At 37.7% G+C, this 26,732-nt stretch overlaps 1 protein-coding gene across 10 annotated transcripts in view; it reads left to right on the top strand.

Moving 5' to 3' along the window:
• Window positions 1-25,268, top strand: part of LOC103981915 (inositol hexakisphosphate and diphosphoinositol-pentakisphosphate kinase VIP2) — a 98,139-nt gene extending 72,871 nt beyond the window's left edge. For all 10 annotated transcript variants that reach the window (XM_009398674.3, XM_065104370.1, XM_009398675.3 and 7 more), the window contains 13 exons: window positions 4,481-4,563; window positions 4,764-4,826; window positions 4,907-4,981; window positions 6,369-6,494; window positions 9,126-9,364; window positions 9,519-9,563; window positions 9,761-9,827; window positions 13,814-13,885; window positions 20,852-21,108; window positions 21,188-21,245; window positions 23,297-23,464; window positions 24,589-24,663; window positions 24,786-25,268. In XM_009398674.3, coding sequence (XP_009396949.2) covers window positions 4,481-4,563; window positions 4,764-4,826; window positions 4,907-4,981; window positions 6,369-6,494; window positions 9,126-9,364; window positions 9,519-9,563; window positions 9,761-9,827; window positions 13,814-13,885; window positions 20,852-21,108; window positions 21,188-21,245; window positions 23,297-23,464; window positions 24,589-24,663; window positions 24,786-25,052 — 1,595 coding nt within the window. In that variant the 3' untranslated portion in view covers window positions 25,053-25,268. The remainder of the gene's footprint in view (window positions 1-4,480; window positions 4,564-4,763; window positions 4,827-4,906; window positions 4,982-6,368; window positions 6,495-9,125; window positions 9,365-9,518; window positions 9,564-9,760; window positions 9,828-13,813; window positions 13,886-20,851; window positions 21,109-21,187; window positions 21,246-23,296; window positions 23,465-24,588; window positions 24,664-24,785) is intronic.
• The last annotated feature ends 1,464 nt before the right edge of the window (window positions 25,269-26,732 follow it).

Here is a 26,732-nt window from a genome sequence, read left to right as displayed (position 1 = left end):
AACCTACAACTGATGAATGACTCATATTTTCCCATATTTCTTGGTCATTTTAGTGTTATTTGTAGAGCATTCAACAATGGCCCATTGATTTTGATGGTAATACTTCTCATAGTTCTAACTTCATTTGGAATGTGGTATATGCTTTGATCATTTTATTGTGCAAAAGCTTGCTTTCTTTTGAATGATATGGGAATTCCCATATACTTGTGTAATTAATCTTTGCTTTCTGCCGACAGATTTAGTGGAATTACTTTGTCCACATATAAATCTGCTATCATATTATTTACTAATATATGTTTCCTTAACTGTTTTGACTCTTGCCATGAATTCTTGTATCAGCTAATCCATGTTATGTTGTCTGTTCTCTTGTCCCTTGCTTATGTTATAAAGGTGCAGTTAAATCTCTAATAAAATCAATCTTTCTATGCCTTGACAAGACTGAGCAGAAAGTTCTCAAATCCTAGTTTGGTATTTTTATGTAAGAAATTAAAATTCGAAAACGGGACCTGTACAAACTCTAAGCTAGGATTCTTTCTCGATTTTTCTTGACAAATACAAATTGAAATATATATTCCGATAAGAATCACAAGAAAACACATGTACATAGAAAGAAGTTCTATTATTATTAGATGTAAAATTAACGCATACACCTTCTCCTATCACCAAAATGATTGATGTGAATCCACAGTCGATTGGGATCCTCCATATAATGTATCTGTTGATAGATAAAAAATGCCTACAGGACCCATGTATAAAACTACTCTCGTGGCATCTGATATTGGTTAAGAGTGTGACACTGATGCAATAACGTGATCGTAATGGTTGCCTAGGTCCAAATGGATCTAGCTTAGATATACAAGAATGAAGGTTTGATCTTTGTAAATCAAGCCCTAAATGAGGTCTAAATGAAAGAGATTTAGATTAGGATCAGATCAGATTTGGGATTTATATCTTCTACTTAAACAACTAGTCCCTTAGATCTGGGACTTAAATCTTCTTTGCAATTAGTACTATCTATGAGTCATGATTTTTTCATGTGGCAGTAGACTTTTATAGGACCATGATTAACTTAATTACAAAGTGTCATGGACTTGGCTAGAATTGCCTAAGTTGTGAGGCACCCTTGCGGCCAAGACGCGAACTTAGCTTGAGTTGCCTAAGTCGCGAAGCACCCTTGCGCCAACTCTTTGGACTTAGCTGTGATTGCCTAAATAGTGACGCACCCTTGCGATATGCGTCTGCAAAGGGTCAGCCAATTTGTAACCTCACTCAGGTCCCGAAGGACTTGTAAAAGAGAAAGTTGATTAGTTCGAAGAACGAGTGACGGACAAGTCCCGACGTCTCGCAAAAGGGGAAGCTTTACAAGCAATTCAGTAAGCACCTTGTGTGCACAGGAGAAAAGAGAGGAAGGAGCAAAACAAAGACTTTAGAAGGTCGAACGAACAGTTGCAAGTCCATAAACAATTGCTCACCGGGTGTCGGGTGCAAAGGCAAGTTCCCGTCAAGTTAACGTGCGAACTTGTCGAGATTTTTCAACGCCCGACAATATACCGAAGCCCCATCTAACCCTGTGCCACCCGGGGGGTTCTAGGGTACTGAGATGGCTGACGTTTTGCTTGCAGCTGCGGCTTGTAGAAAACAAGCCGTGGCATGCAAAAACGAAGTTGTTTTGGGTAGTTCGGCCCGGCGCGGCGAGCGGTCGCACTACAGTGCTGCAACCTGTTCGAACATGCATTTTTACAAGTAAAACACATAAAAACTAAGTCCAAACATGCTGTCATGTCTCGGTACAAGCATGCAAAAGCGATGAATGGTTCGTTGAACGAAGTTGTCGCCTAGGTCCAAATGGATCTAACTTAGATATACAAGAATCAAGGTTTGATCTTTGTAAATCAAGCCCTAAATGAGGTCTAAATGAAAGAGATTTAGATTAGGATCAGATCAGATTTGGGATTTATATCTTCTACTTAAACAACTAGTCCCTTAGATCTGGGACTTAAATCTTCTTTACAGTTAGTACTATCTATGAGTCATGATTTTTTCATGTGGCAGCAGACTTTTATAGGGCCATGATTAACTTAATGACAAAGTGTCACGGACTTAGCTAGAATTGCCTAAGTCGTAAGGCACCCTTGCGGCCAAGACGCGAACTTAGCTTGAGTTGCCTAAGTCGCGAAGCACCCTTGCGCAAACTCTTCGGACTTAGCTGATATTGCCTAAGTCGTGACGCACCCTTGCGATATGCGTCCGCAAAGGGTCAGCCAATTTGTAACCTCACTCAGGTCCCGAAGGACCTATAAAAGAGAAAGTTGATTAGTTCGAAGAACGAGCGACGGACAAGTCCCGACGTCTCGCAAAAGGGGAAGCTTTACAAGCAATTCAGCAAGCACATTGTGTGCACAGGAGAAAAGAGAGGAAGGAGGAAAACAAGGACTTTAGAAGGTAGAACGAACAGTTGCAAGTCCACAAACAACTGCTCACCGGGTGTCGGGCCCAAAGGCAAGTTCTCGTCAAGTTAACGTGCGAACTTGTGGAGATTTTTCAATGTCCGACAATATACCGAAGCCCCATCCAGCCCTGTGCCACTCAGGGGGTTCCAAGGTGCTGAGATGACTGACGTTTTGCTTGAGCTGCGGCTTGCAAAAAACAAGCCATGACACGCAAAAACGGAGCTGTTTTGGGTAGTTCGGCCCGGCGCAGCTAGCGATCGCATTGCAGCGCTGCAACCTGTTCGAACATACATTTTTACAAGCAAAACACACAAAAACTAAGGCAAAACATGCTGTCATGTCTCGGTACAATAATGCAAAAGCGATGAACAGTTCGTTGAACGAAGTTGTTGCCTAGGTCCAAATGGATCTAGCTTAGATATACAAGAATCAAGGTTTGATCTTTGTAAATCAAGCCCTAAATGAGGTCTAAATGAAAGAGATTTAGATTAGGATCAGATCAGATTTGGGATTTATATCTTCTACTTAAACAACTAGTCCCTTAGATCTAGGACTTAAATCTTCTTTGCAATTAGTACTGTCTATGAGTCATGATTTTTTCATGTGGCAGCAGACTTTTATAGGACCATGATTAACTTAATGACAAAGGTTGGATCTATCTTATTCCTGTAAACAAGAGAGACTTTCTCATTGTTTGCTTTCATATAGCTTCACACTCTGGCGTGCTTCTTATTTCCTTGTGGAAAGAAAGCAAGTAATCATGAAAGCATGGGCTTCAGTTTCAGTCCTTGCTAAAGGTGTATGATATTGGGATTGTGTAAGCATAGTAATTCATGCCATAAGCATGAGACAAAATTTTGTTGTCTCGGGAAGAACCTATTCTAGCCATTACGGATGCCATGTTAAAGTATACCATTTGGCCAAAGCATTTTAACAATCATTGGTATGCACCTTGGTCATTAAATTTAAAATCCTGCATGAGAGAGCTTTTATGTACTGGATTAAATCCAAGAACATAGAGCTTTAAGATGGTGCTTATAGGGTAGAAGACATCTAATTTATTTCTAGTCCATGACTGTATACTGCCTTTGGTTATACTATTCAAGCATCTTAAGTTCAAAAATTTAAGATGCAGTTTTTCAGGTTAGCATGTGAATATAACCTACTTTTGTGAAAATCATGTTATATTATTCAGGTTCCACCAAGGCTCACAATACCAGCTTCAGTGATATGGTCAGAATTAGTGGGGCTCTTTTAAATCAGATATTCAAGGTTGGGATTTTAAAAAAATCATGGTTTGCCTTACTGGTTTGTACCGATGTACCAACCAATTGTTGATATGGTACGGATCAAACTGTACCGAGCCATATCGAGCATGTTTACACATAGTACATGAGCGGTGTATCGATGTACCACCTATATCAGTCCCCTATCGGACCAATACATACCATCTGTACCGAGCGACACACCACAGTACAGTGAGCCTTTCAAATCTCTATTATAGAATAATAATTTCACAGGTGTATTGTCTTTCCTTCTCTGCTTTCTCCTCTTCTCTTCCTGTGCCTATTGTTGTCACTTATGGCAACTATCTACCTCATCTCTCATTCCTCCTTCCTCCTTCCTTTTTGTTTTCTTTTTTAGAGATTGATAAATCCTTGAGGAACAACCAAAATTGAAGACTTTGCATCATTTCCTATTCATTTCTTGTATTAATGCTAAAAGCAAACAAAACCAAGTCGGCCTTGGACTGTACTGATATGGGTTGTGTATAATGTGTATCATATCAGATCAGTTGATATTGTATACTGTGGAGTCACAGTATGATTCTGAAGAAGTGTACAATTTCTCTGAATGTTATCTTGAACAGAAATAAATTATTGTGTGCAATTCCTATCGGATAGATTTCCTTCGGTAAAAGTTCTTCATAGTCAATATTCTTAAATTAATATGTGACATAGTTTTGTTGAGTTATGTGCTAAAATCGTCGATGACTGACACCTCAATCTCTGTTTGCCTGTAACATTTAGGTGAAGGCACTGGCTTACTTCGCCTGCATAGCACTTACCGGCATGATCTAAAGATATACAGTTCAGATGAGGGCCGTGTTCAGGTACTTTTTATGTGTCTGAATGCCTTTGCTATTCTTCTTAACTTTGTCAATATTTGTGTAACTCTTCTATATAGTTTTATACTTTCCTTGTACTTGATATTTCTTTATGATTGTTGCATTCTTAAGAAAGTGATTAGTGGCTTTCTACTAATCATATATATACCACATTATGATTAGAATTTACACCAAATTTGTTGCAGATGTCAGCAGCTGCATTTGCAAAAGGCCTTCTTGATCTGGAGGGGCAGCTAACACCAATTTTGGTTAGTATCCAGCATTTCTGTTTATTGTCTGCCATTATATATTTGTCCTATTTTACATTAAGAATGTCTTTTGTTCTTAGGTTTCACTTGTTAGTAAAGACTCTTCCATGTTGGATGGACTAGAAGATGCTAGTGTTGAGATGGACGAAGCTAAGGTTGGTTTTGTTATGTCTAACAATGTTTATTTTTGTCAGATTATATTACACTTTTATGATAAGTTAATGATAAAGAAGAGAACTTATCGGTATTGGCTTTTAGTTATTATAGAACCACGAAACTAGGAAATCTGTGCTTAATAGTATTAGCCTGATTATTTTGGCCATTCCTTGAGATTTAACATTAGCAATGTTCATTATTCTTCTCTAAAGTACTTTTAGTTACCATGATTGAATTTATAACTATTCACATGATATGTATGGGTTGTACCAACAGAGCTAATGTGTTGCATCTGGCTATAAACATTCAACAGAAAACATTCTAGTGGTGATTGCCATAGAAGTTCAACCTTATTACATGCACTTGTCAAAGAATGCTTCTAACGTTATTTAACATGAAGATCATTAAAAGGATATAAAAGAACAAGTCCATGAAGATGAAAACTTATAAGCTACAACACCTAGCCATATAGGTTAACTGATGTGTGATATCTTAATTGCCCAAGAATGGCTTTCATTCCCTGGTGTCTTTGAATTAAACTAATTTATTATTCCACCACCACATAAATTAGTGTTAGCACTTATTTTAGAAGTTGGATTAAAGAATAGATTACAATACAATATTTCTAGTTTTGGTCTAAGTGAGCTGTCAAAAGGAGAGTCTACAGATCATCTGGTCATTTGGTAATATAGAAAATAAAAGAAAAAAACAGTAAGCATACCCTAGTAGGTATAAGTTATGTGTTACGTATGTATATTAATGTGATATGATTGTTGATGAAATGACCCTGTTTATTGCTGGAAATGATCAAATCATGGATTATTTTCAGTGTTGTGGTTCCTTTATAAGCTAAAACTTTCTTCTATGCTTCCTGTGAGGAATTGAACACATGACAATGCAAGTCTCGGAATCAACTCTCCTCTTCAAATCCTCACAATTTCTTGGCAATAGAAAGGTTGAAAATCCTTGATCGACCCCTTTCATTGAGCCCACAAGCAATACAATTGGTCAATTGATAAGCCCCACCACACATCAGGAATGATCCATGATCAATCCCGGAGGGTCTATGTTTTCCACGTTTCCTAATCATTCATGGATGCTGAACAGGCATAATCCTGGTTGGAGGCATTTATAAATTGGTTCTAGATTATAAATTTGTTTCCTTACTCCACTGAAACTAGTTCAAGATTATAAATTGCTGGACAGGCATACCATTGTTCTGTTCTAAAATTTGATATAGTATATAACTATATATGACCAAAAATTAACTCTTCTGCATATCTTTTAAATTTCAACCATGCAATATAGATCACTATGTTTCATAAGAAAGTTATCATAAGCTTTTGAGGCTTGTTTTTCCTTTTTTCTTCCCTTTGAACCGTGCAGGCCCGATTACATGAAATTATAACTTCTGAAGGGAAAGCTATAGACAAAAATGGTGGTTCAGAATTTCCATGGATGTTTGATGGTGCTGGTCTGCCTGATAAGGCTTCTCAACTTCTTCGGCCTTTGGTACCTTGTTTTGACTCAATATTGTGCTTTTAATTTTTTTCTCAACTATATTGTAGGCTTTTCTCTATGGAATCTCCAATTTTGGTTGTGCCTACATTTTTTATCATTCTTTTTATGGGCATGCCCATAAAAGATGCCTTAGTTTCTCCTCGTCTTGTCGCCTGTTGTGTTGATACACTGGTACCAATGGGTCTGTACCGACAAAGACCAATATGGATCTGGTATGTGAAATGGCACTCCTCGGTGGGAACCTGTTTTGCGTTGGAGCATTCTTGCTTGTTGGGCAGGATTTATTGGAAATTGAAATTGGAAATTGGAAATTTCAGTCCATCGGGGTGAATCCTGTCCTAGGGACAGTTTTGAGCATAATGGTGTTTACCAGATCGCCTCATAATACTTAGAATCCTACGTTACTTGCATGAATAGCAGGGATTCAGTTTGTTTTCCTACATATGGAGATGAGTGGTTAATATGAACAACTTGTGCTTTCCATTTTGGACTATATTTTAACCCGCTTCACATAGTTAACTAGGCAAGTAGGTTGCTAGGTTGTTACATTCTTTATTCAGGCATGTGGACCAAAAAGTGACATATGGTGCATTCCATGCAACCCCAGTCAATTAGGAATAGACATTAAAGACAGTGGCTGTGGCATAGTGAACAAATTAAGCTCGCTGCATCTGTATCACTTGCAGATGACCTCGATGGTGTCAGTGGGCTTTTGCATTTACATATTTGAGCAACCAATTTCTAATATGTGAACATAAGCATTATGGGCCATTAGGACTTCTAGTCTGCATAAATTACTTGGTTAGAAAGTTGGTTGGTTCATCAGTGATAATACTGTAAACTATTGGTCTGTTCAGCTAACCACATGGACTTGGACAGTTAAAATGGAATAACAAATGGATCTTCTCGTATGAACAAACCCAAGTTTCACTTCTTTCAATCTGATGTTTAGAAAACCTGTCAGTCTAATGTGACCCTCTAGGTTCTTGACCTTTCCTTTCTCTGTTCATGTGATGCAGCCTTGCATGGTTTTCATGTATGTGGCATTGTGCACTTGCTGATTTTGTGAACTTAAATTAACATGCATGTAACTTTATGCATGTTGCTGACTTCTCTTTGTTAACCATGGTGCCCCTCTTCACTTTAAGGCATACTTCTACACCATAACAAACTCGATGAGAATATCTTTTTAATGAGCCTAATTTAGAGATTTCTTTTGTGTTTGCAAGTAATCTGATGTTTGTTCCATACCACAAATCATGATCCAAAGAGATAGTGTTACCATGTTCGCGAGCAATGCATGACTATAGTCATATCATCATGCAGAGAATAGAATCCATTTGTATTGCCATCTGCTTTTCATAAGCAACTATTGTATCCTCCTGCATCAAGACCTTTCCAAGAGCATAGTCTGAAGCATCAACCTGAACTTTGAGTGATAAAGTGTATAACCAGATGACGTAACATGATTTCCTCAATCCTGTTGCCTGGTACTTCCCAGACCACTTCGAAGGCCAGCCTTTTCCATCAGCAGGATGGCTTACTGTAACCCACTATTATGTGCCAATTTCCCGTAACTCCATAACCTTCGTCAGAAATTTCTGTTCCATAATGTTTTGGACTTTGGCTTCATTCATACAAATTGTACAGCCACTAGCACAATGCTCTAACAGCAAGATATCTTTGGCAAGATAGCACTTTTCAGACAAGGAATTCTCATATATGAACAGTGATGAACAGTGATGACGTATTTTGCTCTAAGAGCAAAATTTCTGTTCCACTTGTTTTGTTTATTTATTAATCTACAATTGTAATGACTTATAATTGTACGTGGGAAACAATGTATGACTCTGTTAAACCCATTGAATAGACATGTTTATTCAGTCTAAGTTGGATGCTCCTCAAGTGGATATTGCATTTTCCCAATTATGGGCAAGATGGAAAGTCCACTTTCTGTCCTCTTTTTCTTAAAAAACTGAATTAGAGGTGACAGAAAAATCTCTGTAAGCAGGATTATCAAAATTGAAAAATAAGATGGAATAAAAGTGCTGGTGGAAAGAAAGGAAGAAGATGTTATTTTTGAGGAACAAGTTGATGAAAAGTACGATACTCTTTTGTAGAGGCACTCTGCAGGTGAGGTTGCATGATTTAGGAGATTGCATATAAGATAACAATCATTATTCTAATTGGCTTCCCTCTAACCTAAATTCAACAAGGGATTGTACAAGCTGGACTTGCAGGCCTGCAGTGATTGTTTTCCTGTGCTGGCAAGAGTACCAACACATTTGGAGTGGCAGTGGACAGTATGTCCGCACATCATTGTGTTACTCATGCCCTTGCTGGTGTCAGTAGTATGGAAATGTACACAAAAATAGATTCCTTGCCTTTAAGTATTTATTTGTCTTTTCCTGTGGAGCCTTGGAATTTATAATACTAATTTTTGATATTGCAAGCTTTTAGGTTAGGAAAACTTTAGATTGTTTTAATATGAGTCATGTTTAACTGTTATGGTAAAATGGTATGAACTAATCTGTTTTTCATTGTTTAATATTTTTTATGTTGTTACAGAATGTGCTTCCTGAATAGGAAAATTTATAAAGATTTATATGAGTTTCTTAATAGGTTAACTTGACAAAGAAGATAACCACACAAGTGAAGCTACTAGCTGAGGATGAAGATGAGAAGCTTGTGACAAGTTCATACACTGTGCTCCCTCACTATGACCAAGCAAAGGCCCTTGGTAAAACAACAATTGATGTAACTCGAATAGCTGCTGGATTTCCTTGTGGTAGTGAAAGCTTCCTCTTGATGTTTGCACGTTGGAAGAAGCTTGAGAGAGACTTATATAATGAAAGAAAAAAGTACGTAGATTTTTAAAATGAGTAGCAACCTGTACATGATCAAGCAGAAATGTATTTTGCTATGTATTTTTCTTACTTTGGCAAAATCATGAATATAAATTCTGAGATTGACTAAACTTAGAAGGAACTAAATATATTTCTATTTATTTTGCAGCCGGTATGATGTCACACAAATTCCGGATGTCTATGACTCTTGCAAGTAAGTCTTCAAATTCATTCAAATTATAAGTGAGGAATCTTTCAGTCACAGGGATGATGTCCTAATAAGCTTCTTGGTTATGTCCTTAGGTAGTGCTTATAATTATACATCTTATAATCAACATTTATTAGGAAAATTGAATTTGAGGTTCACTTTTTTCTTGGCATTATTGATGTGTGAGTTCTATACCATGACAGATATGATCTCCTTCATAATGCACATCTTAATCTTGAAGGTTTGGCTGAGCTCTTCAAAGTCGCTCAGGTGACATATATGTTCTTCTGCATCAAATACTTTGATTAAATAAATTTATGTTGCACATAATGCCATTGTGCATACGTATACATTCATATTCTACATGAGCCATGGTGGAGTTAATGTCAAATTAGATGTGTTCATGGGGATATACCTAAAAGAAAAGCTAATGTTCCACATAGCGTTTGTCATAAACTTATTACAATTTTCTTTTGTTTTGGCGATACACATGTTAGGCTATAAATGAATCTGACCCGGATCAGATCAGCACTGGTCTGCCCTTGATCTGAATAATCCGACTGCCAATTGAACTGTCAAATCAGATTGTTCGGATTAAAATACCAATCCATATATTATCCAGTTGAAATTTGGAGTTCTAATCTAATCCAAGTGGGAGTGAAACAGTAGGTGGTTGTTGTCCAGTAGCTGGTGATGCAACCAATTACAGAGGATTGTGCAATGAAGGGAGAGGATAAGGAAATAATGGTTTTATCAAAGAAATTGGTGCATGAGGTGGCTGGGAATCTCACGTCGCCAAGCTCAATGTATGGAGAGAGGGTGCTCAGCATCCTAAGGATGTTGCAACCTATCATTGAGGTCCAATAATGTAGGAAGGAGGAATTCTGATGGACATGATTCCTAAAAATGCCACCTTCTGTGAGTGTAAGCCTTTGAGGCATGTAGGGACCCTGCCACCTCTGATTCAGACATCCATAGATGTGAGGCTTTTGAGGCAGGCAGGAAGTATGAGCCTAATAGCGATTGATAACCAAATGAATGAAATGGGAGATTAGGTTTAGGAATTAATGAAGTTTTATATATGCTGCAAATGAACATTGATATAGGACAAATGCCTTGATATTAGATATGATGTAGAACGGAAGGATGGGTGGCTAAAAAATTGTCGTTTTATAGTATTTGATTGTGAAATAGAGAACTAAAAATTTAGATAGAATAATATTAAAAAAAGATAACTATTTCACTCATTTTGACTCAAGATTAAATTCATAGGAATGAAGGCTTCACGCCTTTGTGTGTTGTATGTGAACAATGGAATCATAGCAGATTAAATTGTGGCATCATGCAATTCAAACCGTGATTATGGGAGCTTGTTCATTCATTTAATCATTCTATGATCCTCCAGGTTGCAATCCCTTGTTATAGAGCCCCAAGTTAAAGAAGTAAAGAAAAAAACTTTCTTTAACTTTCTTTATTGCTGAAAGTAAAATTCAATTTAAACTAAAGAAGTCTAATACAAAAGGACACCTGGATGTTCGACCAGATAAGCAAGAAACAGTAAGAGGATTTGAGAATCCTAGCATGATTGACCAACTAGTTGGCCACCCAGTTGCGCTCCCTATATACATGTTCATCATATACCAAATGTCAGAAAAATGAAAACTACTATAATAAGAAAAGAATTTCCTTTTAGGGGACGATCTATGATGAAATACATGTATATACATGAGGTTTATCTCCATTTTTCCTTGGAATCTCCAATCAGGACTAAGGTTTTCCTCTTTTCCTTTCCTCATTTGGTTTTCATTTTTCTTCTCTTTGGGCAATTTGGATAACTAATGTAGGATTATAAAATATGTTACCACATGACAACTTGTGACATTTGCAAAAGACCCCCAAAATATTTTTTAAAAATGAGAAATAAATTGAAATGGTCCACATTATTCAACATATTGGTCAATAAGCAATAGCTGAGTGCCAATTAGGCTTAATACAATTGTCAACATCCTGGTACCATCCAATGACCGGTCATTGTGACAGCAGATACTATGTTATGTTTCATGCAAAGTCTTAGAATAGCATGAAATGTCAAAAGCACTCGCAAACAAACAAAACCTGATTTTGTGCCAGGAGAGAGGGAAAAGCTTACATGCATTCCACTTTTCTCTCCTCTTAAATTATATATGCTTTTCTTGTCCCGCCTCCTTTGGCAGCAAGTGCAATTGAATGTGGAGTGCTATAAAGCTCAAAATTAATATTAACCCCTTGTCTGCTTCACTTTCCATGACAACTCAATTGGATGAAATGAACCCTCATGCTCCCTTTAATTAAAATTGAACAAATCATTCCATTTGAGACCAACTATCATGTCAAGACAAACCAAATAGTTTAGTTTGTCATTTCCACTGTTAATATTAGGTTTCATAATAAGTTTCACCTTATTTTGGCAAAAGAAAACAAAATACGAAGTTGAAGGATTAAGTTTAGAATCATGAAATGCAAATATGTCAAGCCTTAAAAAGGAAAGAGTACTTAGTTTTTCATCATTTCTTAGATGAAAAGGAGTGAATGGTTTGCCCTCAAGGATTCTTCCCCGTTTTGGTTCTTTAAATCAGGGAAGTTTGGACTGAATCAATAAACTCAATTAGATGGGTTATAATAGAAGGCTAAGAACATTTCCTAGACTGCACTGAATAGCTCGTTATTTTGTTTAAAAACAAGCACTAATACCAAGCTGTATGGTATGGTCCACTTGTTGCTCATGGGTCAGATTGCCACTAGAATCATTGGCCACGAAGGCTTCATTACGGGAGGGGAGGGAACATATATGAAATGGTTATGAACTGTCATGAATAACAAGGGAGAACTATTAGAATGGCCATAATAAAAGTAGGGACAAAAAGATGTGCTGCTTCCTGGGTTATTTTATCTTATGAATACTGATGTAATTTCAGTCAAAATAAGAGGAAGTGGGTGAATCACCTGAGTTGTCCATTTAGCAACATCTGGTCCAAGCTCATCAAATGCAAAACGAATGAGAACTATTAGAATATCTATAAAAAAAATCAAGACGAAAAGATGCCCTGCTTTCTGGGTTATTTGTCTTATGCATATTGATGATATATCAGTCAATGTAAGAGTAAGTGGGTGAATCACCTAAGCTGTCCATTTAGCAACCTCTGGTCCATGTTAGCACTAGCATCGACTATGACAATGCATCTTGCTAAAATGGCAATATAACATCACCAAGGAAGCAATTAAGAACAGGCATTAATGAGTGGAAGCAAGGCAGGAGCTTGATGCATTGAAAGCCAAGAATGAGATGTAATGGTGTCCCTTACCAAGATCAAAGTGGAGAAAATTGAAGCTTAAAATATAAAAGATTGATTAAGGGAAGGTCAAGGAATCAAGTAAAAGAGGTTTAGATGATACTGTTTAATATAGGTAGCAAAGTAACAATTGATATGGCTGTTAACAATGGGTCATCTTGGTTTTGAGAGTGCTCGACTATATTGATTAGATTAGCTTCTGATTAATATAACTTTGAACCTAGGATGGGGTGACATGGTAAAGGTTAGAACAAAGGAATGTAATTTCAACTGAATTGGTGCAGTAAGACCAGTATTTACTTGTCCTACTGCTTCCTGGTTCATGGACCTGGTCATTTTGGCTGAAATCAACCCAATATAAAGCGTACTGGGTGGTACTGGTTGGTAGCGGTCGAAATTTGACTGTTACAAGCTTCCAATTGACGTTGGCTGCCTATTTGGGCTTATTTAAGTGCCTCTTGGTTGCCTCCTCTCTCCCACTGTTACTCTCACTCACTCTCTTTCAACCCTCCCCTGCTACTGTAGAACCATTCTACAAGTTCAATTCTGAGAATTGAGTTGAGCCTCAAAAGATGTCGATCAAGAGGTATGTTATTGTTTATGATATCGGTAAATCATATAGACAAACAAAAAAAGTTGCTAGTTGACTCTCAAATCTGATGATGCATTTTCGACGTAAGTGTTGCTAGCATCATCCACGTCTACCTTCAGAACAGAATGGTTTGCATGTCATGCCATTTTGGCATAAGCGACGCTATGGTGTACATGAAATATCCATAAAGCTTGTTTATATAATGTTTAAATGCATTTGATATTCATTTTAAAAAAGAATGCAACATTTATTAGTTGCTTTGATGACCATTCTTGCTATATGCCTTGCTATATCCTACAATGTACAAAGTTGTCGTTTAAATATTTTCTTTACAGTTGCTTGCAGATGGTGTTATCCCTAATGAGTATGGGATAAATCCAAGTCAAAAATTGAAAATTGGCTCAAAGGTATATTCCTCTCAGTTCTTCAGTAAAGACATTCTTGTGTTAATGTTGCTTCTTAAGTTTTACATAATTCTATTGGTATTCAACAACTCTATTTGAAAGAAATACCAGAACTGTGAAAGCATGATTTTGAAGCGTCTTTTTTAGATTAGTTTATCCTATGATAAACTGAACCTTTTTGGATGTTTTCCAATATGATATTCTTTGAATACCAATAGAGGTAATGCAAAGAATATCATATTGGAAAAAAATTACTAATGAAGTCCATGAGATGTCAATTAATCATGATGTAGAAAGTGCTTCACATACTAGAGCACAGTGTGCTCTTGGCTATTTTAAATTATAATGGACAATTTACTCGTACGAGTAATGTTTCTGCAAGGAACTATTTTGTGCTTAATCTTCATAGCCATGGAACTACTGATCCTTTAGTTTTTTCTCAATGACTATAATTTTGTAAAGAATGAAATAACAAAATAATAAAGTAGGTATATCATAACAGAAATTTGTTTCATATTCATGGTTTGGATGATCAGTGTCCAGAAACTGGTATTAGTACCCTTTGTGGACAAGGGTTTTAATATTGGTCTGATACAATTCTGACAATTTGTTGGATCAGTAATTTACTAGTATATCGTGCAGAGTCTGCAGACTATACCACAAGTATCACTAAAAAGATGATAAAACTAATATTGAATGGTACCAAACTGTGTGCCAGTATTGGTTCTTAGTTGAACTGATAAATATGAAAGGATACACATCGGTCCATTTGGTTTTTATAACTATGCCTATTAGAATTTTAGTGGACTAGTACATATGATGTGGAACCATTCTTTATCTATTTTTCTTTTGGATCATTGTAATTAGGTTAGGGTGTTTTTTTGTAAATTTCATAAGTTGTCATATGGCAAAATCTACTACAATTCCTATATTGGTTATCAAGATTGTGGAAAAGAACAAGAAAGTCACATAAAAGGAAGGAGATAATCATATATTTAATTGAAGATTCTAAAAAAGGAAGGAGATAAACCTTGAAATTGATTAAAGATTTCATCTGTAAGAAAGTTTCTTCTTGATGGAAATATCACTTGATCATTATAATAATAAATGATTTGGAATCATTACACACAAGGTCAAGCAAGTCAGATTTCTTTCTAGATGTGCAAAATTTCATCTGGTTAAAAAAACAGTTGGATTATCATTCTACGAGATTCATCCTAAATGGGCCAAAGTTGTGTACCTCCCTGTTAGGACTCTAGCTATGAGAGTCCTAATTGAGAGGGACATTTTGTTAAGACTCTAGCTAGGAGAGTCCTAATTGAGAGGGACATTCTGTTAAGACTCTAGCTAGGAGAGTCCTAATTGAGAGGGACATTCATGTAGGAGTTTTTTTTTCTTAGAGAAGAATTAGGAGTTGTAAGGGAATAGGAGTTTTGAGTAGGAGTCCTATTAGGAGTTGGTTAGAAGTAAGAGTCTTAAGTAGGAGTCCTATTAGGAGTTAGGGTTTAGAAGCCCTATAAATAGCCATGTATTCCTTCTCTTTTCTTAAGCAATAGATGAATCTTTTCTGCAGCCTTTGAGTAGCAACTTGGAGGGAGGAACCCCTATAGAGTTCCAAGGAGGCCGATCCCCTAAAGAGATTAACCCCAAGTTTAGAATCTGCAAGGGTTCTAACACCTGGTATCAAAGCAGCATTCTTGGCATCTCGCTGCCCTTCCATAGCCATCCATCAACCCTCCACAACCGCCCAAAGCAATTCCCACAATTGCTTAAAAGATCGTCGCCAAATTCCACCGTCATCTCCACCACCGCAGATCATCCTTTGATCTCCCCGTGAATTGTAACAGGTTCTGGTTTCCTACCTTACTACTGCTGCAATTTAGTTATCCCTATTCGAAAATCCAAAAAAAAAAAAATTTCGTTCCTTTATTGCTGCAAATTTTCATCGTAAGTTGCTGAAATTTTTCGACGAGAATTCTGCTATCGCAACTTACACCAATTCTCTTGCTGTTACTGCCGAAATTTTCTTGATTAAATTGGACATCCTTGCTGTCATATAAACTGAGATTTTGCTGTCAATTCCCTCCTCAAATCTCTCAAATTGTTTGTGGAGATTTCATCGAGAAACCGCTGTTTCTTCGATGATAATTCTGCTCTTACAAGACAACACAATTCTGCAGTAAATTTTCACTGATTTCTATCAAACCTATACATGCCTTTAACCCATCAACAAAAGAGAGATCTTAACATCACAGATTTGGAGTCATATACTATGGCATCTGAGGAGGCAATCAATGCTAAATTAGAAGCCTTTGAGGCACGAATGGAGGATAAGATTCGGACTCTCCTTATCGAATTTAGTTTGGGCCAACCACCAAGCCCGAAGAAATCACATCAAGGAGAGAGCTCTAACCAATCACATCATGCCCAAAGAGATGACTTCCAAGAGAGGGGAGGCTCTATGACCGACCCCAACTATTCACGCATGAGAGTGGACTTCCCTAGATGGGAAGAAGGAGACCCAATTGGTTGAATCTCGAGCGCGCAGCGATATTTTCGGTACCATAAAACTGCGGATGCATCCATGGTGGAAATTACAGCTATACATCTTGAAGGGGATGCCATACAATGGTTTGACTAGTTTGAACACACTTATGGAGTCCTTTCATGGCGACAATTCAAAGAAGGACTACTGATCCGCTTCGGACCAACTTATTACGAGAATATTGACGGACAACTAGCAAAGATCCGTCAAACCTCCACCATTCAGGAGTACCAAACCAGGTTTGAAAGGTTATCTAATCAAACTCGTGATTGGTCTGAAAAACAACTATTGGGGACCTTTATTGAGGGCTTAAAGCCGGAGATCCGGGGAGAAGTTAAGGCGCGACAACCATACACGCTTATGGCAGCCATCTCTTTCGCACGACTTCAAGAGGAGCGATTGAACCATGAAGCCCGAAGGACTAGGATCACTCCACGACCTACAATACTAAAGCCCTCAACCCCCCCTACTATCAACCGAGTCCCTGCACCGAAAAGGTTAACAAGAGAAGAACTTCGGGAGCGATCTGCGAAGGGGTTATGTTGGCATTGCGACGAGCCGTGGAGCCGCGAGCATCGCTGTAAAAAAGGTAGACTTCTTATGATTGAACCAGTAGAAGAAGAGGTCATTGAACATCTAGAAGAGAGCCTTGAACATGAAGAAGAAGATATGGAAGAAGAGCCACAGCCGACCGACATTACGGTACACGCACTAGCCGGCTACTCAAATCCGCAAACGATGAAAGTTGGAGGCATTCTCAAACAACAGTCGATCACTGTTCTTATCGACACGGGTAGCACTAATAACTTCCTGAATAGTAAGGTTGCTGCTCGGATGACACTGCATATTGAAGGTTGCAGCAAGTTCGATGTAAAGGTTGCCGACGGCAGAATCCTAAAGTGCGACCAAAGATGCCCGCAGGTGAAACTATTACTGCAAGACCAAGAAATTATCACCGATTTCTTCCTCCTACCAATCGATGACTATGAGGCAGTGCTTGGCATAGAATGGCTGACTACACTAGGTGATGTCTCTTGGAACTTTTCTAAATTAATTATGAAATTCTACTGTAAGGGCAAACAGATCATCCTACGCGGGAAGCGCGGAAGCAACGTTACCACTATTTCGACCCAACGAATGGAGAAAGTTTTGCACAAGGTAAATGGTGGCTTTTTGATGTATCTCCAGCCACAACCAGAAGAGAAGAAAATAGAAATTGAAGATCAAAATCTTGCCCAATTGTTTACTGAATTTGTCGACATATTTGCTGAACCGCGCGGTCTTCCTCCTTCTCGGCAACATGACCATCGAATTCCAATCCTTCTGGGCAAGCCACCAGCGAACACTCGACCGTACCGATATCCTCACCTCCAGAAAGATGAAATTGAAAAGATCGTAAAGGAGATGCTGAATATGAAAGATCGTAAAGATCCTCACCTTCAGCAGGGCACTCTAGATTCCTAAGAACCTACAAAAGAGTGAAGCAAAATTTTTATTGGAGAGGGATGAAAAAAATTATTGCTGAATATGTGGCACAATGTGATGTATGTCAATAGCATAAGGGTGAAACTGTGACAAATCCAGGGAAGCTACAACCACTACCCATACCAGACTCAGTGTGGACTGACATCTCCATGGACTTTATTGAAGGGCTGCCATCTTCCAAAGGTAAAAGCACGATTCTCGTGGTGGTTGATCGACTTACGAAATATGCTCATTTTTGTGCTGTGAGAAATCCCTACACTGCTGCTAGTATTGCTCAGATTTTCATAGAAAATATTGTTAAACTGCATGGGATGCCAAGGTCCATCGTAAGTGATCGTGACAGGATCTTCACTAGTAAATTTTGGACCGAGTTATTTCAGTTACAAGGCACCAAACTCAAGATGAGCACAGCGTATCATCCACAAACTGACGGCCAAACAGAGGTGGTAAATAGGTGCTTAGAGACGTACCTCCAGTGTTTTGCTAGCGACCGACCAAATGAGTAGGCGAAATGGCTTCCCTGGGCCGAACGGTGGTATAATACTACATATCATTCATCTACAAAATGTGCCCCTTATGAAGTATTGTATGGTCGACCAGCCCCTGTGATTCCAAAGTATGTAATTGGCTCGGCCAAGGTAGATCAGGTTGACCAAGAATTGATTGATAGGGACAAACTCTTACAACTGTTAAAAGATAATCTCTCTACCGCTCAAGCCAGAATAAAGCAGTAAACCGACACACGACGAAGTGAAAGAGAATTTTCAGTGGGAGATTGGGTTTATCTTCTCCTACAACCATACAAGCAACTCTCTATCAACACTCGAGCCTCCATGAAGCTATCCCCACGTTTTTATGGGCCCTATCAGATCACAGAGCGTATTGGAGCCGTGGCGTACAGACTTAAATTACCTGAGGATGCCAAAATTCACCCTATCTTCCACGTATCATGCCTAAAGCCCAAGTTGGGAGAACATGAGTCACCCCAGATCCAACTGCCCAACACAACTGAGGATGGAGTTATTCAAGCCCAACCACAAGCCATCCTCGATCGCAGGATCGTGATGCGTCGCCGACATCCCTCTACCGAAGTACTAGTGCATTAGAATAATCTACCACTTGAAGACGCCACATAGGAACCATATGAGGAGCTGAAGACCCGGTTCCTTGAGTTCATGGAATCTCAGCCTTGAGGATAAGGCTGATTTAAAGAGGGCGGGTCTGTTAGGACTCTAGCTAGGAGAGTCCTAATTGAGAGGGACATTCATGTAGGAGTTTTTTTTCTTAGAGAAGAATTAGGAGTTGTAAGGGAATAGGAGTCTTAAGTAGGAGTCCTATTAGGAGTTGGTTAGAAGTAAGAGTCTTAAGTAGGAGTCCTATTAGGAGTTAGGGTTTAGAAGCCCTATAAATAGTCATGTATTCCTTCTCTTTTCTTTAGCAATAGATGAATCTTTTCTACAGCCTTTGAGCAGCAACTTGGAGGGAGGAACCCCTATAGAGTTTCAAGGAGGCCGATCCCCTAAAGAGATCAACCCCAAGTTTAGAATCTGCAAGGGTTCTAACACTCCCTCTGCTTCTGTCTACCAACCCTACATTAGAAGCTGATTAGAAATTGATATGAATGATAATGCCACAAATTCCATCCTATCTGTACTTTAACCTAAGTATCAATTATAACTATTTTCCTACCAGTATAAATTATAAACATGATTAACGACAGCAGTAATCTAGCTTAAGCTGTTGGAATACTATTAAATCTTAGATATAGAGTTGATTTTGAGAGGTTTAAATTCTATCCAATGTATCATTAGAAAGGAACATTCTTCTTCAAACTGAATGTGAAAGCTAATCTTTTTTGGAGAAGGAAAGAGTAGCTGATTGATTTGCTTTAATAGAACTGTAATCTTTCTCTAATTTTGTAGTTTTCAATTTTTTGTACTTGGTATCTATAAAATGAGAGAAAGGAGTTGTACTTAAGATCATAGATGAAGGTTTCACAGATGGGGAGATAGAGCTGAAGGAAAGAAGTTACCGTTGTTCCCAGTCAATTGAACCATATGAAGTCAGAAGTGGAGCGACGAACTTCCCGTGGCTCATGAATGAGTCCTTTTCTCACATTATGTGTGAATAGTATGAGCCCACATTTATTCTTTTGATGGTATCAATCCATTGTCCACGTGCGCATACAAAGGTGCAATACCTTCATTCCTAGGAGTTACTCCTTGTGTCAAAGCAATTCTGCTAAGTCTGCTAGTTACTTTTTGAAAGTCCTTTTTTGCTCTTTTTCTATTTCTCTATTCACCAAAAAAAGCCTGCTGATGAAAGCAGCTTCACATGTTGGAAACAATCAACAATTAGATGGTAAGAAAAAGAAAGGACATTATATTCCTGTACATGCAAATCGGTAATAACTTGTAGCAAACATTAAAATGAAGACTAGAAAGATATCAAGTTTTGATAGAAAGAGTAACTTTGTTGAAGCAATGTATAATCTGCTAGGAAATCTATGTGAACAATATTCCTGGCCACGTGCCAAGGCACACTTTTATTGAGGGAAAGAAAGGGAAAATAAGTGCTTATCCTTATCAAAGTGGATTTGCAAGAGTGGCATTGATAATTCACCGGCACAATTCATGGTGGTATTGCTTTGGGTCTAATTGTTGCTGGTCAACTTACATGGATCAGCATGATTTTTCTTTTTATTTTGAGGTGACAGCGAGCTATCTGGCCTGGTGATTCGAGAACAAAATAAATACAAAAATCAAAACTTTTAAAAAGATACATCGCAGAGGAAGCAATCACTGTTTAGCAAAATCCTGACCAGCATATGCATGTTATAGATGAATTCTGCTAGTTTGAAAAATCTGGTTTGCTGTGCCATTTCCTTCAAATGCTACAAATTCTTATATGTGTGATTACCTAATATTTTCTTAGTTCAGATTGCTCGTCGTTTGTTGGGTAAAATCTTAATTGATCTGCGTAATACTCGAGAAGAAGCAATTAGTGTTGCGGAACTAAAAGGCAGTCAGGAGCCACCAACATCAACGTTTGCCAAGACAAGGAAGGAGGAGACAGAATACCAAGTTAGGTCTCTGAACAAGAATGAAGATCCAAGAAGATCAAGCACAACAAGTGAAAAGTCACTAGACCAAGATGATGATGATGATAGAGAGACCAAATATCGCTTAGATCCAAAGTTTCTATCATAAACTCTTTTCAGTATCATAGTATCTTTTGAATTATTTTAGCATTCTCAATTTTCCATTCCATTTCAGGTATGCCAATGTGAAAACACCTGAACGACATGTTCGTACAAGACTTTATTTCACATCGGTGGGTACATGCCGTTTTCCAATTTACTTCAGTTATATATGCTAATATTTTCTTGGACTGTGTCAAGTTAATATTAGCTTGTGCATCATCCATTTTAATTTGTTCAATATCTAATTTAGTTTATGGTAGTTAAGAGTCATTGCCAACACAGGTTTCACCAAGGTGAGGTCTCTATTGACTGCTAGCTTCAGACTGATTAATTCTTCTCGTTCTGTGGTGCTAATAAAGGGTGAGCTACTATTGTAAGACTGCTCCTTTGCAACCTGGATGACTAGAGGATTGAGTCACAAAAACCTCATGCACCTCATAATGGCAACGGTTTAAGTCACAACTTACAATGGTAAAGTTGTGTGCATTGACCTTTCTCATGCACTAGCTGCACCTCTTTTTCCTCTTTTTCTCTTTTTTGGCTCTAGAGACTCAAGTTCGCTCTTCTCAGTGTATAAATATTTTAATATCATAAGAACTAGGGTATTACTTCACTTTGGACAAAGAAATTTTGGTTAGCTTGGATCTAGGGTTCTGAGGGTGGGCTTTGGTACAATGATAAGGTTGTTTCCTTGCCACTTGGGAGACGATGGCAATCATGAAAATAGTTTCTTTAAATATTTAAAGGTAAGGCTGCATATATTGATCCTCCTTAGACTTGGCAAGAACCTTGTGCACTAGGTATGCCCTTGTATTGGATCTAGGGTTCTACTACAGTGCTAGGAGTAGAGGGTTAGAGCTACCATGATGATAGACATTTTCTAAACTCATCAAAGGACATAGGCAGTTAGGTCTAGGTAATGTTATTTTGCATTATATTATATGGTATTGGGCAATACAAGTTGGTAATTGGTATGTCACCTTTGTATTATTATACTGATTGGATCACATTTATTCCCACGTTGGTTGGGGAAAGGAGTTACCTTTGTGTACTGCCTTTGGATAACAGTTTGGGAGGAGTCAACTTTGGCTTTTTATTAGGCCTTGGCTCTCCAACTTTCTAACCAATGTTAAATCATTGATATCAATCCTGATGCTGAGGAGCTTCCTAGGACTACCTAGTGGTAGTTCTCCAGGTGGATCAACAATCCCAAGAAGCAAATGAATTTTTTTTTCTTGATCTTATTTCTTTTTAATGGGCTCTATTCCCAAGAAGCAAACTAAAGTTTTACTTTGTTTACTATTTTTTACTTCTCTTTTTTTTTGTGCATTCTCATTATCTTAATAAAATGAGTTACAAAGGTTTTTGTTTATTCTTTATGTTAAATAATGGATTAGAATACTGAGTTGAAATCTTTTTATCATTCTGCAGTAAAGATGATGATCTACCATGTACAGATTTTTTTTTTTTAGTTGATGATATATGGAACACACTAACGTAAAAGAAATGAATATGGGAAGTCAAACACTTCACCATTTTTTAATATTTTTTTTGTTTTCCAATTCATCAAAATCTCATTCCTGTCCATTGGATGTTTCTGGCTAATTTCTGGCAAATCCACCAATAAGGTCTAGAATGGACTGAAATTGGATTGAACTTTTGGAAATAAATCTGGATTAAAAAGGCATAAAAAACTTCATGTAACTGACTCCAAATAGTTGTGACCTAGTTTTGCAATATCATGTTGGCAGGCCCTTGTATATGTGCCTGTTGTCATGGGTTAGCACCTTGGCAACTGTGATCTTTTTTTCCCCCTTTTCTATTTCAAGTTTTAACCTAACCTTGTCAGATTTAATTGTACTGTACTACTGATGTCATATACCAGTCATTGCACCTTTTAGCTTCTTGACCTAGTTGTACCATACAAGGACTTGCTTATATTTGAGTTCTGTATCAGTATTGTAATATCAAAAACAAATCGGTACTGCAATGTTGCCATGAGATTACCATTTTGCTTTTTGATATTTATAATGTTTAAGAAATCTCAATATCAGTGAAGTGGTAGACATTAGACAACTTAGTTCAGGTATTCCTGGTGTGTGCTCTGTTTTTATTCATGGTCATCCATTGTCACCTTGGATGTCATATATGTCATCTAACTATTACATTAATTTTATGACAGGAATCTCATATACATTCTCTAATGAATGTACTTCGCTATTGCAATCTGGATGAGACCCTTCAAGGAGAGGATAGCCTTGTTTGCACTAGCGCGCTAGAGCGTGTATTCAAAACTAAGGAACTTGACTACATGAGTTACATAGTCCTGAGAATGTTTGAGAATACTGAGGTATATAAGTTCTTTGTCAAAATTGATATGCTTTTGTGTACCTACTTGATTTAATGGAATAGGATAGCCTTTCCATGAAGATTAACGCATTGGGATTTCTTGTGTCCTTTTTTTCTCATGTTGGGTTCTTCTAGTTTGAGATGTCATAGGTCCTTCAGAATCTGTTGATAAGGCTTAAAAATTAAAGATTAGCAAAACTGATGACCTTTGTTATTTGGTGGAGTACAAAACAAGTACTTGAATCCTTTTTTTGTTTTATTCTTCGAATAAATCACCTGTAGACCTTGGAAACATTAGTAAAGGTATAGGATGAAATCCTATTTGATTTAATTTTATTGACAGGAATCAATAGATGCTACCAAAGTAATGACTTTAGCACATGCTACATTTTACTTTCTGGAATTTTCTACATAATAAACTTTTATATAGGCAAAACTAAAAGCTCAATATTTATGCAGTAGGAACTTTCATTCTGATGTCTGTTACTCCTTGTGTTGAGTTCAACAGTAGGTATTTTGAGTGTATTAAGACTTTTCTTGGAACTCCTGGCAGATAACAGACATGGCAACATGTCTCTTGGTTCTACTTCCGAGTCTGGCATCCATAGCAATTGGAACAAGATAATGGATATCCCATGAAATATCAGCATTTGTTTAAACTCTTTATCACACAGAGCTGTTAGAAAGTCTAATATTGATTAGAATCTGTTACTATTAGGATTATGTATTTGTTCTTAGGATGATTTTATGAAAAAGGTTTTCTAGCAAAATGCCGCATACAAAGAATATATGAGGGCGAAAGTCCAAAATTTTAACTAATGCAGTGTTTGAGCCAAGTCATGCCTGTGATGGCCAAAAATTGCCAGTCAGCCAACTGGTTAACCTCCCTGTAAAAATATATGAAACTTATACAATTCTCAGGTATTTATAGAAGGATCTATATTCACCCAGGTGGACTCCAGTCATCACTTTTCAATATGTCAGTCGGGATGGCAGAATAACTTTACAGAAGTGTGTGTATATTCATTCATCCTTAATGCCCATGACATGCTTCATTGAATCTCAGAGCGTGTGTACGATTATCAATGTGATATTTTTGCATTAATTATGATCATTCAATCTCAGGTGGCATTAGAAGATCCAAAACGGTTTCGGATGGAGATGACATTCAGTCGAGGTGCAGATCTAAGCCCTCTAGAGGTAATCTGCTAATCTCCTTTGGTGTATCCAGGAAGCAATACTAATTATTCAAGGATGTAGTTGAGCTTCTCATGTATGAAAAAATTGCTAACTCATTGAAGTTCCCCTCTTCTATAATGCAGAGTCATGATGGGGATGCCGCGTTGCTTCATCAAGAGCACACTCTCCCCATAATGGGACCTGAGAGGCTGCAGGATGCAGGGTCCTACCTGACACTCGACCAGTTTGAGAAAATGATCCACCCATTTGCAATGCCCGCAGAGGACTTCCCACCCCCCGCAACTCCCCAGGCCTTTTCAGGTTATTTCTCCAAGAGTGCAGGAGTCTTTGAACGCTTGGTTAATCTGTGGCCTTTCCATAAGGGCACCAACAATAATGTAAAACAATAATCCTTCCATATATTGTAGGACTTCAACATAGCATTATTTCTTTTCTTTTTTTAAATATGCCTTCCCAACGGATCTGGAAAGGAAGCTTTTAAGTTTTCATCAGCGTATTTTTTTGTCTCTCGGTAGTAGATGTGAACTGTTTGTACCCAGCTGTGTAGATGTGTACTGTTTATACGATTATTTTTCTTAATTGTAGATGTGCACTGTTTGTCCCAACTGTTTGTACAGTTCTTTTTCTTAGGCGCAATTATTACTTTGTACTTCATTATGCTTAGGTCAATCCTATTGTTTTACTTTGCTTGCTTGCAGCAATGAATTTATTAGTCCACTTATCTTTTTTTTTTCTCTGTTTTCCAACACCTATTGTTCATACAGATGTTACATCAAACAGAAAGTTTGATACCCCACGAGATACTGCATACCCCTCATAATTCAAAAAGATAGTTTTGCCCTTGAAAATTTAAAATTTCAAATTTTATTCTTTATCTAAATTATCAAAATACCTCTCATAATTCAAAAAATTCTCTATATATCCTTGATTTCAAAAAATATTAATTAAATAAAATATTTAATTAATTATTATTATTATCTAGTAGTCCTATGATTATGTGTACATGTGATGTATGATGTGGACGGATGACTTTTGGACTGTGTGATGTGTGTGTACTTATTATTATTATTGGGGCTTGCGAGTCTCCATTTTATTTTTTATTTATTGTCAGATCTGCGTACATATAATTAAATTGTAATCACACAAGGAGGCACAACAAGAGCGTGGAAGTGATAGCGGGACCCACGAGACGGACGATCGCAATGCATGGAGATGTGTCAAGATGCTGATAGAATCGACGAAGGCGAGATGGACAATCACAAGGCATAGAGATACACTGTTGCACATATAGATCTTGATGTGAGTGATTAGGCCCATTGGCTCAGGCCTGAACACATTAGATTGTGGTCCATGATTACCTAGTGTGATTGCTCATGTGATGTGTGATTGCTTATACACCTACTAAATATGTATATATGTTGCATGCGATGTAGATATGTATTAAATATGTATGTGTGTAACGTGTCATAATTAGGAGACCAAATCAAAATCTCCTCTCCCGATAATATTAAGTCGGTAAATGTGAGGCAATTAGATTGACCCACGTGGCCTTCTATCGTTATAAGTAGGGATCGATTCTCGATGTAGGTTGAGTTCGTCAAGTCCCTCGAGGCTCACCTGCATCGTGATTCGCTATCTTGCTTACGACATAGAGATGTCACCGGTGACCTAAGGATATGGTATGCCTGGTCGAGTCTCTCGAGGGCATATCATCGAATCAAACTCATCTTGTAATGATGGTGGTGACTTAACCGAATATCATGGTTGGTCGAGTCCCTCGAGACCATGGTGGTTCGAAGGCTGAACATGATGGGAATCATAGGAAGTTGTGATCAGTAAGAGTTGCCTACCTTTTCGGGTTTAGCGTGATTGGTCGAGTCACTCGAGATTACACTAAGATGCTGATTGGATCCCGATCCCCACTAAAAGTCTACCGGAGACTTTCGTTTCACGTGCTAAGGGTGTCGCGTGACTCGCTAGTAAAATAGTGGGAGCAGATTAAGATAGAAATCTATATCTTGATTATTTATTTTGTAAAATCTATATGTTATTTATTTCCATCTTTATTT

This window comes from Musa acuminata, chromosome BXJ2-4 (genome assembly GCF_036884655.1).
Source record: "Musa acuminata AAA Group cultivar baxijiao chromosome BXJ2-4, Cavendish_Baxijiao_AAA, whole genome shotgun sequence".
NCBI classification, from domain to species: domain Eukaryota; kingdom Viridiplantae; phylum Streptophyta; class Magnoliopsida; order Zingiberales; family Musaceae; genus Musa; species Musa acuminata.
This window is presented reverse-complemented; position numbering and strand designations above follow the sequence as displayed.